The sequence below is a fragment of the Dermacentor andersoni genome, chromosome 7, assembly GCF_023375885.2.
Source record: "Dermacentor andersoni chromosome 7, qqDerAnde1_hic_scaffold, whole genome shotgun sequence".
In the NCBI taxonomy this organism is placed as follows: Eukaryota; Metazoa; Arthropoda; class Arachnida; order Ixodida; family Ixodidae; genus Dermacentor; species Dermacentor andersoni.
In genome coordinates, this window is record NC_092820.1 from 140,347,394 (window position 1) to 140,361,597 (window position 14,204).

Below are 14,204 nucleotides of genomic sequence, written 5' to 3' on the forward strand. Positions count from 1 at the left end.
AATGTTTAGATGTATAGCCATCAAGCCAGGGTAAAACAGCACCTATTTGGGAGCATGCAAGAGGCTGCATAGTAAGCTACCCTTGAGGATGCTAGATTTAACACAAAATAGAAAAGTGCCTTTTTATAAATGTGCATGCTGTCAGCGTTGACCCAACACGCTGTGCGTGTTGACATTATAGGAACTTGTTAACATGATCTGAAACTCTGATGCAGTGAAAATATAACGAATAACTGTGGACTTCAAACACTAAAGGAAGCGTTAAAATATCAGTATGGAGGGATGTTCAACATTTTCTCTTTATCATTCATGTAACTTTTTCGAAAGGGTGGGGGGGGCGGGAATGAACAGGGGGATATTGGTCTAGCTTTCTTCCTAAGCAAACTTTTTTTACTTCGCCTTACGCAGTTTTAAGGATGTTTTATCTTTTCGCCAGTGAAAAAGTTTTTCTGCCCATGTACAATTCTGTATGCATAGATAAAATTCTTAGTATGACAAAAAAAATGTTCATGTGTACAATTAACAGATATTAGGGGCTGCAGGTTCCTACATTAGATGGGAATTTCTTTCAGGGGCAAACGCGTCACAGATCCTCTGTATTACGTTAGCTGTGGCTAACTCATGCGTTCTCTTAAAGGACGCGTATATATTAAATATGGAATTTGGTGACCGGCTTGTCAACCGCATTGTCCATTAGGTGCCTACGTTGTCCTTTACTATATTTTACTCACGTCACGCGGAAATAATTTTTTACATGATAGCGCAAATAATGTCGAACAGCTATGAAATTTCTGTTATTCTTCTTTTCTGTTTGAGCATGCTGAAGTTTTTTTTTTATTTCCTCTGTAGATTACAGTCCAATACAAAGGTGTCATGCGCCCGTCAAGGCGCTACCGGCGGTCAAAAAGCCGGAATAAACATCTACTCCCTGGTCGACATCTGGAAAAGATGTAGCGCACTTTCAACAACTGGACTTGATGCTTTACATCAAAATAAATTTCTACGGAACATTTGATCCTAAGACAACGGTATACTTCAGAACACCCTGAAGTATTATAGACAAACATTTATGGAGGTTGTCATGTTTGCCCACGAAGCGATGTGTCTTTCTTGACTAAGAAGCACCTACTCTATATTCGCTAACGAACGTAGTAATATCTCTTTTTGTTACAGGATAAACCGCCGTGGTTGCTCAGTGGCTATGGTGTTGGGCTGCTGAGCACGAGGTCGAGGGATCGAATCCCGGCCACGGCGGCCGCATTTCGATGGGGGCGAAATGCAAAAACACCTGTGTACTTAGGTTTAGGTGCACGTTAAAGAACCCCAGGTGGTCAAAATTTCCGGAGTCCTCTACTACGGAGTGCCTCATAATCCGAAAGTGGTTTTGGCACGCAAAACCCCCTATTTAATTTAAAATTGTTTTTGTTACAAGGCAAGTGCTTGAGTTGAAGATTAGCCGTTCTTGACATTATTCCCCTATACTCTATTGCTCTGTCAAATCACATTCATCATGTTTATAGACTACCAACAACGTGCAAGGCAATGAACACGCATATGACTGGTCACGTAATGTAGAAGATTGTGGGCATGCGAATGTTCTCAGAGACAGTTCATATATCTGAAGAAAGATTTTCGGATTCTGGCTTGGAAAGCTCTACTCTGCTGCTTTGTGCCGAAAAAGATTAGAGAAGAACGCTTCAATAAAGAGACCGTCAGCACAATAGCTTAGACGGCCATGGTGGCTGGATAAATGACAAATTTTGCCACATTCGGTGTTCTCTCAATTTGCATAGTCTGAAGCTGTCAATTCAGCCATAGACTGAAAGGTATTCAAAATTGGTGGCTTTCGAAATGTTGACTGAGATGAATCAAGGGAACTAGGAAGCTCTATACTAATTCATCATCATCATCATCCTGGTTACGCCCACTGCAGGGCAAAGGCCTCTCCCATACTTCTCCAACTACCCCGGTCATATACTAATTTTGGCTATGTTGTCCCTGCAAACTTCTTAATGTCATACGCCCACCTAACTTTCTGCCGCCCCTTGCTACGCTTCCCTTCCTTTGGAATCCAGTCCGTAACGCTTAATGACCATCGGGTATCTTCCCTCCTCATTACATGTCCTGCCCATGCCCATCTCTTTTTCTTGATTTCAACCATGATGACATTAACTCCCGTTTGTTCCCTCACCCAATCTGCTCTTTTCTTATGCCTTAACTTTACACCCATCAGTCTTCTTTCCATAGCTCGCTGCGTCGTCCTCAATTTAAGTAGAACCCTTTTCGTAAGCCTCCAGGTTTCTGCCCCATACGTGAGCACTGGTAAGACACAGGTGTTATATACTTTTCTCTTGAGGGATAGTGGCAACCTGCTCTTCATGATTTGAGAATGCCTGCAAAACGCACCCCAGCCCATTCTTATTCTTCTGATTATTTGTCTCATTATCCGGATCCGTGGTCACTACCTGCCCTAAGTAGATGTATTTCCTTGCCTATCGTAAACTGCTGTTCTCTTCCGACACTGTTAAACCTTACTTTAGTTTTCTGCAGATTAATTTTAGACCCACCCTTCTGCTTTGCCTCTGCAGGTCAGTGAGCATGCATTGCAATTGGTCCCCTCAGTTACTAAGCAATGCAAGATTATCACCGAATCGCAAGTTACTAAGGCATTCTCCATTAACTCTTATCCCCAATTCTTCCCACTCCAGGTCTCTGAACACCTCCTGTAAACACGCTGTGAATAGCATTGGAGAGATCGTATGTCCCTGCCTGACGCCTTTTTTATTGGGATTTTGTTGCTTTCTTTATGGAGGACTACGGTGGCTGTGGAGCCGCTATAGATATCATTCAGTATTTTTACGTATGGCTCGTCTACACCCTGATTCCGTAGTCCCTCCATGACTGCTGAGGTTTAGACCGAATGAAACGCTTTTTCGTAATCAATGAAAGCTATATATAAGGGTTGGTTATATTCCGCACATTTCTCTATCGCCTGATTGATAGCGTGAATATGGTCTATTGTTGAGTAGCCTTTACGGAATCCTACCTGGTCCTTTGGTTGACAGAAGTCTAAGGTGTTCCTGATTCTATTTGCGATTACCTTAGTAAATACTTTGTAGGCAACGGACAGTAAGTTGATCGGTCTATAATTTTGCAAGTCTTTGGCGTCCCCTTTCTTATGGATTAGGATTATGTTAGCGTTCTTCCAAAATCCCGGTACGCTCGAGGTCATGAGGCAGTGTGTATACAGGGTGGCCAGTTTTTCTAGAACAATGTGCCCACCATCCTTCAACAAATCTGCTTTTACCTGATCCTCCCCAGTTGCCTTCCCCCATTGCATAGCTCCAAAGGCGTTCCTTATTTCTTCCGGCGTTACTTGTGGGATTTCAAATTCCCCTAGACAACTCTCTCTCACATTATCGTCGTGGGTGCTACTGGTACTGTATAAATTTCTATAGAACTCCTCAGCCACTTGAACTATCTCATCCATATTAGTAATGATATGAACGGCTTTGTCTCTTAGCGCATACATCTGGTTCTTGCCTATTCCTAGTTTCTTCTTGACTGCTTTTAGGCTTCCTCCGTTCCTGAGAGCATGTTCAATTCTATCCATATTATAGTTCCTTATGTCAGCTGTCTTAGGCTAGTTGATTAACTTAGAAAGTTCTGCCAGTTCTATTCTAGCGGTAGGGTTAGAGGCTTTCATACATTGGCGTTTCTTGATCAGATCTTTCGTCTCCTGCGATAGCTTAGTGGTATCCTGTCCAACGGAGTTACCACCGACTTCTATTGCACGCTCCTTACTAATGCCCATAAGATTGTCGTTCATTGCTTCAACACTAAGGCCCTCTTCCTGGGTTAATGCCGAATACCTGTTCTGTAGCTTGATCCAGAATTCCTCTAGTTTCCCTCTTACCGCTAACTCATTGATTGGCTTCTTATGTACCAGTTTCTTCCGTTCCCTCCTCAAGTCTAGGCTAATTCGAGTGCTTGCCATCCTATGGTCACTGCAGCGCACCTTGCCGAGCACGTCCACATCTTGTATGATGCCAGGGTTAGCGCAGAATATGAAGTCTATTTCATTTCTAGTCTCGCCATTCAAGCTCCTCCACGTCCACTTTCGGTTATCCCGCTTGCGGAAGAAGGTGTTCATTATCCGCATAATATTCTGTTCTGCAAACTCTAGTAATAACTCTCCCCTGCTATTCCTAGTGCCTATGCCATATTCCCCCACTGACTTGTCTCAAGCCTGCTTCTTGCCTACCCTGGCATTGAAGTCACCCACCAGTATAGTGTATTTTGTTTTGACTTTACCCATCGCCAATTCCACGTCTTCATAGAAGCTTTCGACTTCCTGGTCATCATGAGTGGATGTAGGGACCTGTACGACCTTCAATTTGTACCTACCATGCAGCTACAACTCAATGTTGGAGTATAAATGACGCGAAACGTGTTTAAATTAGTGATACCGCGACAGTAACAGATGACATGAACACAGCCATGAGGCTGTTAGCTTTCTCTGTCACAAGGGCAAAGGCTAAGTGTGATGTTTTTCGAGTGAATAATGGTGGAGACGGCTGTACGCACGTAGAAGTACGACACCCAGGTCTAAATACTTCTTTGGCTCCATACCTCTTGTGTCACAGTTGCCCGCACATTCTGAAGGCTTGCCAAAGAATGCGCACAGTAGAATTCAGGTTGCTCCAGCCGGTTTGCTGCTCATAGGAGGTGGGGGACCTCGGTAACCACCAAGGGTAAGGACCCCTTTATTAGTGATAATATATTACAAGTACACTTACAACAGGGAAACGAGGGATAGAGTCAATGTACGTTCGATATGCCGGGTCTCCGTCTAGTTCACCTAGGCGGAGACCCTTTTTCCACAGTCCACTCCGCGACACTGCCATGCCTTTGCGCCCGCAGCAGAACACAAGTTCCAGAGAAGGCACTTTGTACAACGTGATCTACGCTCGCCCACGTTGGTCACACAAAAATTGGAGGACGCTTAAGCTTCGCCTTCAAGAGTGGAACGCGACAGCGTTCCCGTCGACCCACCAAGGGGTGTAAGACGCGCTACGGCGCAGCGACTACGCGCCCCGCATCGGACGCGGTGAGCGTCGAGCAACGCAGCGTTCGGCGCGACAACGAAATGTGCGCCTGAGCAAGCGACGCACGCCTGAGCCTTAGAAACAGCTCGTTTCTAAGGCAATACCGCGTTCACTAGAGGCGCTTTTGTACCGCTTTGAAGCATCGAACTCGTGGCTCACTGGTGATGTTGTTTTTCACTGTATTGTGCCAAGTTGGCAATAAAGAGAAAAAAAAAACTCTTGGCTCACTGGTAACGTTTCCGTCTCACACTCCGGAGACCCTGGTTCGATTCCCACCCAGCCCATCTTGCAAGTTGTTTTTTATTCATGAAGTGCCTGCTGGGATTTATCGCTCACGGCCAACGCCGCCGACGCCGACACCGACGCCGACGACACCGGCTTTTCTGCGACACGAGCTCCTTAACGCTGTCGCGTTAAAAGGCGTCCGCCTATGGAGTTCATTTCTCGCAGGGATCAAAAGTATGTAATTATCTAGCCTAGACCCCTTTTTGAGGCGTGCTCGACTCTATCAGCTATGCAGCGGATCTGACAGACACACACCTAGCAACAAATACCGAGTGGCGCAAGATGTGTACCATGCCAGGCAGCAGCCAACAGCAATTGTCTGTTGGGGGACATACCCTGTTACCAGGGTTGTCTACTCGGCCACACAGAAGCTAACACACTCCTTGTGACCATAGCTATCTGTGTATATCCACGAATATCTTACGCGAGAGCAAACAATCGCGGATTCGCCAGCTCGTGCTGCCGAAAGAGTATTGCAAGAATAGCAGCCCAAGTGTACCAACAAATGTTCATGGTAGCTTAAGAGATTTTTTAAGATTCACCGTGTAGATGGAGTGAATGCAGTGGAGCAAAGCGCTACACGTGGTTGTTGCTGTGTGGTTTCAGGTCCACGTTATTGATTATTCGCGTAAGAAAACAAAACAAAACCTAAGCTATTTATGATACTCAAAATATTGGTTCTGGCGCAGCAAACTTAAGTGGAAAGAAGGGACCGAAATAGCGCCAACTTGCAACTGAACTTATTACATAGAAACACCCATATTTTATACAAAGATGATTGACATGTGCACAACCACCCAGTGCACTACTCGTGTAAAAAAAAGAACTACAGCGTTATTTCCGTCCAAACCGACAAGACATGCGGTCAAGGCCAAAAATTACAAATCACTATAGTGAATCTAAAAATGGGTGCTCATTATTCTGCATTGAGACCGACGGCACACTGACACGAGCCGCACCCTTTCTCTTTATGAAAGACTCTTCCAGTAATTCTGGAATCACCGATCGCCTGGAACCGTCGATCACCGATTCAGCCTAGATGTCATTTTGAAAGTATTGTGTACAGTAGAAGGCTTTAAACCATCGGCGCGAGCAGGAAACTCCGGTAGTAGTAAACAGAACGGGTTAGCAGCTTCGCTATTTTACACCCTGTGTATAGCTTCTCAATCTAAAATAAACTGAATCACAGACTATCAAATGATAGTACCTGTCAATAAAACCTATTTCCTTTATTTGTCATGGGCAACGTGGTAAACCATTTAAAAGATGTCACTTCATGTCACTATAAGAACGTAAAAATGGAATTCTGGCTGTTTCGTTTAGGGCACGAACGGTGGACTTCCGTCAGACAGGGATGATTCTTCGTCCTCTGAGGGTTCGCAGGCATAGCATCTCTGAAATAAAGTGAACGAAAATAAGCGAAAGAATTAATAAGATAAAAAGAACGAATTCTTCCAAACTCCTCCAAGTCGGGCATCTTAGACATCGGTTGACCTCGCGGTCTAGCATTTCTGCATCGCCCCTCGCTGGTGACTCCGTGGTTACGATGTTCTGAGCATGAGTTAGTGGGCTTCGTTCCTAGGGTCGGTGGCCGCAATTCACTGGGAACCAAATTGAAAAATAATCGAGTAGTTGGATTTATGCGCCCGTTTACTGGGGCCTCTTTCAAGGTTTGATCATTTTAAACAGACAAGTGTAGTGTATACAATGCGCGCTGACGGCCTTCGTGGCAAAGAATTACACCAAGGCGCCACTGAAAACAGCCGAGATTTGAAACTAAAACGTCGCGCGCTCTTCTCGACGCAGTCGCAGTCTCAGCCGGGGAGTCGACGTCAGGCGCCCAAGTGCGCCTACGTGATTCGCATCGCTGACACCGTAACAGGTGACTTCATGAATTACTCAAGGCTGCAGCTGTAGTTCTTTTCGTATGCTGCTTCACTAGACAATTTAAACTTTAGAGAAAGAATAAAACCTACAAGTCCGTCTGTGTGCTAGCCTTCGTGTTATTTCCAGTCTCTTAGCATGACATAATGGCGGCTAGTGATCACTAGCTAGGGGATTTTTGCCAGCTGCCCCGTCGTCCAACTGGCAGCCAAGCGCACGCTGAGCCAAAAGCTGGTGACGCGGTCTACATTACGTGCGCTTCCGCGGAGCGGATGGTCATCAGTAAAAGAAGAAAATTATCTACAGCGATTTCTACACTCCTACTGACATTCCCTCGCAGTTATACTGCCTAACACGATTTTTTTCAAGGAAATAACAATTATTCGGTTTCTAATAAATCAGCAGTCTATATAACGCTATCAGTCATTAATCAGTCAAACAGTCGCTTAATCAATCATTGCATCATTTAAATAAAGAATTATTAGATAAATCAATCTACACAGACGTACTGGTGTCTATCTATTGACAAATACTAATCTATCTATCGGACTGTATGTCTAAACTCAAACAAAAGAAGAATGACGTTGACGGGCCTACCCCTATTTCGCTCCAGCATGGAAAGCAGTAGATGCATTGGCACACTTCGGTGGGGCACACGTACGAAGCAGAGTCCTCGGGGTCTCCGCACACCAGGCAGCAGCGCTGATGAGCGACGCCTAGCAGCTGGAGCAGGCGGTAGGTGCGTGGCGCCATCTTGCGCACGAACTCGAACCACCCGACGTAGAGCTGAAACCGGGATCGAAGTGGTCACGTGGTAACGTTCCGTTCGAACCCATCCTTAAGCCACTCTTCTTTAGTTAAGTGTGCTTTTGAAAACGCAATGACGCAACCGACAAACTATGTACCCGCGAAGAGTTTCGCATTTTTTTGTCCGTAATGCAAGAGAGTGATACCGACACGGTATGCAAGTATGTCATGAATAGAAACAGTCACATCTCGAAGACAATGGAATACAGCAAGCACCGCCAGACTACAGCAGTTTTGTGAATTTCAAAGCAGTGCACCGCCACACTATACCAGAGTGAGAGGCTACGTGCGAGTACTGGATATGAGTGAGTGTAACATAATAAATATTTCAGCCAGATGTACTAAAGAGCGCATTTACGACATTCCTATAGTATGGCAGTAAAAGGCGTTACACAGATGCAGATTGCACAATTAGTATACCGTTTGAGACGCTGAGTTAAAAAATTGTGCACTTCCTTCTAGAGTGTTATAAAATTTTAGCTTTGGATAATGTTTCCAGAACAAAGAAATTCATGGTCATCCAGTCAGCAGAATTTAACTTACATATTTACCCAATCCAGTCCACACTTTACACGCTTGCTGGCTTTGAGACCGTCTTTTTTTATTATTCCTCTTTCGCTCTGTAAGCGTGCTACTGGTGAAAACCTTCATCTAGAAGGCGTGACGTTAGACCAATTATTCTGAAATATGTAATAATTACGATAATCATGTGACATATTGGGTACACTCACGTCAAACTCCCTGTCTCGCACCAGCTTCCTGATCCGGCGGCGCACGTACCCCAGGTAACCTGCCCTCTGCTTCAACGTTTTGTTGTACAGGTGCAGGACACGCTTCTTCTCCCGCTGAAACAAGATAACATATGATGGGTGTTCAAAGGTTTCGTAAGAAGACAGCTCGCTTTCTATAGACGGCTCCAACTTTATTTCTTTACTGGCCAGACATCGTTATTGGTAGCAGTAGTAGTAGTAGTGGTAGTAGCTGCAGTATTAACTGCAGTAGGATGAGCAAAACGGGAACATGATAAAAGCGGGGGCCAACGTTTCGACATATAGACTTGTCTTTTTCAAGGCGACACGTCTACTTGTCGTAACATTCGCTCCCGCTTTTGCCTTGTTGCCGTTTCGCTCTTCATCTTGAATTTTCAACTCCCGCCTTCCCCGCGTTTTGCGTGGATTAAAGGCAGTAGTAACTTGAGGCTGTTATATTCCCTTTGGCTAATAATACAGTATCTTAAAAACTAAGGCGGTTGAAAACAGAAACATTTTTCTAGGTTTTGGAAACCTTTGAATGATATGAATGAGGGGACTATAAGGCTAATAATTTTATTGCAATCAATATGCAACAGCAATTCAATTAGCCTTGAGGAGGCTAACATGTAGAGCTAGTTATAAGAAGCTCGAAGGATAAAGCTTAACTAATAAGCGCACGACTTATCAAAACCATTTATGCATAACAATTTTGCAACTTCGAGTCTAGCTGTCGGAATTGATCTGCGGATAATAATTGACTGATGCGCCACCGGTGGGTGAAAAAAAATGAAGCTGCTTAGGCAAGCCATCATAACTGCGTGCTATAAAAGGACTCAAAATCGCAAATGTGGCTCACAAAAATAGCTTGCGTCGAAAATGTTCTTTGTTTGGCATTGGTGCATTCATCGAAGCGTTTCTTTTTCTTCTTTTTGTCATAGTGCTCAGGAAAGAGGCGTCTCGTTGTTAGTCTGGCTGTTCCACAGGTGATACGACACTTAGCAGACACCTACTCTATAGCAGCCAATAAAGATGCATGGGTTCTAAAACAAGAAAACTCAGTGAAGTTTCAGAAATTGCACGATGGAAGCACTCCGCTGCCGAAATTGCTAATAGGCTATCGTAGGCGCCACACTGCCTCTGCAGACATGAACTTTCACTAGAAATTTTCTAAGCTGTCCCTCTGAAAATAACTTGCGTCGAAATTGGCAAAGTGAAAAGGGAAAACTGCCACTCATTCAAACCACGATTTGTACGCAGTAACATGCGTACAGGTCTCAAAAAGAAGGTTTGGTAGTGTAAGAAAACTGCGACCTTGACGGTCAGTGTAATCCTAAATTCCAATATCCTTATGTAGAGTTTCTTGCAGTATTGTCCGTAATGAAATGTGGCACCGTAGTCTGTGCGACCCGTCCAGCGCGGACTGTGTCACCACTAGAAGGCCACGATAAAGCTCGTTGGTTGTGCTTGTCTCATACGTGGCTTGGGCTATAACGATGTAGTGGCTGCTTCAATAAAGCGAAATCTTCATAAATGTTCCACTTCACGCCTTTAATAATTTTACTCACATAGAGCAGAACTATTAGGCCAACAAAACTAACATGCTAATGAACTATTGTACAATCATTGCAGACACTTGCCTCCAGCTGAAGCAGCCAGCAGTACACCCTAATCTTCGGATAACTATGCAGTCCAACAGCTTCTACGTTTTATCGAAATGTGCTCTAACATATTTCTGCCCCGAGGCATTCTGCATATTTTATCAGTAGATGTTGACCATTTTTGGTGACCGATGGTACGCTTTTTTGCCTCAGGCGTCTTGGAGATGTAATTTTTAGCTGAGAAAAATGCGTTCAAAGCCCTCACATCCTGGAATTGCCATATGAGCAGAATCGCAGCACCGGTTTTCCCTACAGGTAACTATCATAGACGTAGCATGAAATTATATGAAAAGGCCATGGGTCTACTTGCATAAACACGACTCAGAAATTGACAGCGTCAAATCTCATGTTCATCTAGCATCCCACCTTGCTGAAGAAGTAGGCACATACGGCCCTCCTCATCCTCGTGGTGAACAGCTGCACGAACACGAGCCCAATGAGGGCACCGTAGACAAGGTAGAGTTGCAGGATGAGCCAGCGCGATGTTCTCACCGGACTGGGAAGGCAGTGCGCGTTGCTGGCAATACGCTCCAGCTTCTCTTCGACGTCGAAGTCCTTGAAGATCTTGCGCACTAGGTTACTCACAGCGCCCGTGCCGAACACTTGCAGGGCGATGCGGTGGAACCCTGCGTGGTATCCGAGGTTGGATCACTGATTAAATAATGTTCTCGCCTTCCATGTTGGTCGACAGATGGACGGTAATGGCAAGCGTCATTCGTCAGCTCGCGCGGCATCAGATTCATTCTCAGCCAACATATTACCTCCAGCCTTGAAACCTCACAAACCAACAAGTCATTTACACTTCAACCATTCACATGTGCATGTGGAGCTCATACATCAGCGAGGCGGCAACCAAAAGATTTCTACGTGGTACTGTGGCCGATATGTTGCTCTGCAACGCCTTAACAACGTCATCATTAAATCGCCTCCGGCAAGCTCTTCCGGGAGCGGCCACCGTAAGTCTCTGCCCGAAATCCTGCAAGTCGTTGGTATGATGCCTCATTAGACAATTTCAGCCGAGAGATGATGGTCCACTCCGCTTAGACCATTGTATCCTCACAATTTCCACACAGCCGCTCAGCGGAACGCTAGCGGGGACACTAATGCGCGCGCCCACACGCTCATACCGTCAACGCAACGTAAAACAACGTCTGCGTTCAGCAATACTTAGGCGTCTAGTAGCCAATGAAAAAGCGTAGCGACATTGATGCAAATGGCTCGACGTTGCCCGCCATAGCTTACAGAGTGCAGAGTCCGCGGTAAATAAAAATTTTCATTTCGACCTCCTAAGCCGCCTGGGTGGTATTTCGAATTTCCCATGATCAGTACGGTCCAATGGATAGACCCTTCAAGCCACGACCAGTCGGCAATAAGCTTAGCGGTTGCGGCTCGTAGAAAGTTAAAAAGAGAATGGCATTCAGAGCGGATAAAACTCGGAATTAGGCGCTACTGTGTTTCCCTCAGTACGTACAGTGCAAAGATGACTAGACATCATGTCAGCAAATCAGCATGGAGAGCAGGCTGCGTGTTCTAGAACAGGGAGGAGGGCTCACTTCATGGTGCACTACTGATCATTCCGCGATGCTCAGTTGCGTCGGCTTCGCACCTAAGGTGATGACTGGCAGCGAAGCAGCGCTCCTGGTAATTCTTTTCCTGGTTAGCCAACGCACGCGCCTCAAAGCTTTCACTGCAAATAGTTACAGCGGTAGTTTACAGGTGTTCGAAAGTGGTGTACGCGTAGAAGACATCTGAATAGTGATAGGTGACGCTGCTTTATGTGAATTCTAAGATACCTTTTTTGGGGGGAAGGGGAGGGCGGGTGCGATGCTTGACGACGTCGAGCGTGGGCCCAACTTTTCGATGTTCCATATGACTACTCTATAGACAGCTGGTGGCAATGCCCCACTTTTCTATTCAATGATGTGGGGCAACTCGAAATGCCCATTGTAACCTGGAATACGCATTCGTGAGGTAGAGAAAAGTTGCACTAATCTTGTTTTCATGTGAAGAAAGGACCTCCTCTCCACTCAGCCAGCGTAGCCAGTGAAGTAGCAATACCGCTGTAACACAACCCCACTGTCTCAAAGAGGTCCACTCTGACATTAGGCGGTGCACTGCAAGCATTGTTTGCTCAACCTACTGATACTTTGTGTTATCCGATGTTTTGTTTGCCAATTAGTGAAAAAGGCTAGATTTTGTATGGCTTAGCATTGCTTGTTGGTACTTTGCCTTGCAGTATGTGCCTTGCATTCACAGCTGAATAATAATAGCTCCATTTATTAGAGACAAATTCATTGGGAGTTTTCTTTTCTCTCTATCTCCTCTGGGCTGCCGTTTCAAGGGCGGTGCGCGTATTCAAATTCACTGTTCAAAAACACCCGTGTGCACGTAAACCCGTATCTACCTTCTTGAATGAATTCGACTTCGGCGTTGCGTCGTATTATATCCAGAACGTCGTAGATGAGATAATCCAGGCCGAGTACGATGCTGCCAAAGACCACGTGCACAAGCTGGGATGCCACCTCACGCATCTGTGGAGTCATCACATATAATATTCAGCGCCTGCTGCGATAGCAAAGTAAGACAAGAACTTAGCCATGGTGAGCTCATATACCAAGCTGCCTTGATATAAAATCAATTGCATTCACTTGTGGTAATACATAGATGATTTTGACCCTGGGGGCAGTGTCCCGACCCTACATAGCAGACTAGTTTCAGAAAAAGTGCGACATTCTGCAAGCTGACTATCCTACTCATCAAGCTTTTCGCTAACCATGATGGCCGATCTCCGGCTACTGCCACTGTTAAAGTGAAATGGTTTATTTTAAAACTTCCATGTGGCAAATAACGAGGGCGGCAGAGGTAGTGGCAACCTCCGGACCCGGGGGCCTTATTCCCAATTCTAGGCTAAGGCGGCCATTTTCTTCTGACATGAGGGCATTTGTGGAGAATTGCATATTTTGCACATCGTCGACTGTATCCACAAACCGTGGACGGTTTATTTTATCGGAGTATCGTATATAGGTACAGGAACGTAGTGTATTATTTTAGAACCACAAAACACATGCACATTTGATCACTACATGTATTACAGAGAGGGACACGGAAACTAGGCCGCAGAACGTATGCCATAAAACTAATGAGATAAGACCAATACGGTTATGTGGTTTGGGATTTATTCATGAATCAGCCATTGAATTCCAACGCTAAACCAAAGAAAATATAGGTGGCTGGCAATTAAATCACACGTTCGTGTACTTGTAGGACCCACCCGTGCCTACTCCCGACTGAAAAGCGGCTGGCTTGTGTAATACGAAAACTGATGCCTCAAGTCGTGCAACGCTTCGATTTCCACACGTCGTATGCAGACTCGGAACACAAGGGATACAGGTGGCTCTATATGTATAGCTATGAACGTCACACACTTTCCTAAACCTTTCTCAGCTGTGTTTATAGGTAGAATATTCACCATATGCTGGCCACGACGACTAAAAAATGCCAGAAAACGCAAGTTTCTCCTTAGGCAAGTTGCGACAATTCCATGATTCTTTCGCGCGAAAATATGCTATAATATGTGCTGTTCAATCGTGAGAACAGAAAAGGAGATCATCTTGCATGACATATGCCTAGCTACTGCGTGCGCCGGCTTTTGGGCGTGACAAGCGTAACGTGTTTTCCTACAAATCGGTATAGTTTAGAGTTTCTGAGCG

At 45.2% G+C, this 14,204-nt stretch overlaps 1 protein-coding gene across 1 annotated transcript; it reads right to left on the minus strand.

Moving 5' to 3' along the window:
* Nucleotides 1-8,731: 8,731 nt before the first annotated feature.
* Nucleotides 8,732-11,173, minus strand: LOC140219611 (E3 ubiquitin-protein ligase DCST1-like). Its single transcript, XM_072289532.1, has 4 exons — nucleotides 11,167-11,173; nucleotides 10,861-11,120; nucleotides 8,816-8,929; nucleotides 8,732-8,764 (listed from the first exon to the last, which is right to left on the minus strand). Exons 1-4 carry the CDS (start codon nucleotides 11,171-11,173, stop codon nucleotides 8,732-8,734), a joined length of 414 nt encoding a protein of 137 aa, XP_072145633.1.
* Between the last annotated feature and the right edge of the window lie 3,031 nt (nucleotides 11,174-14,204).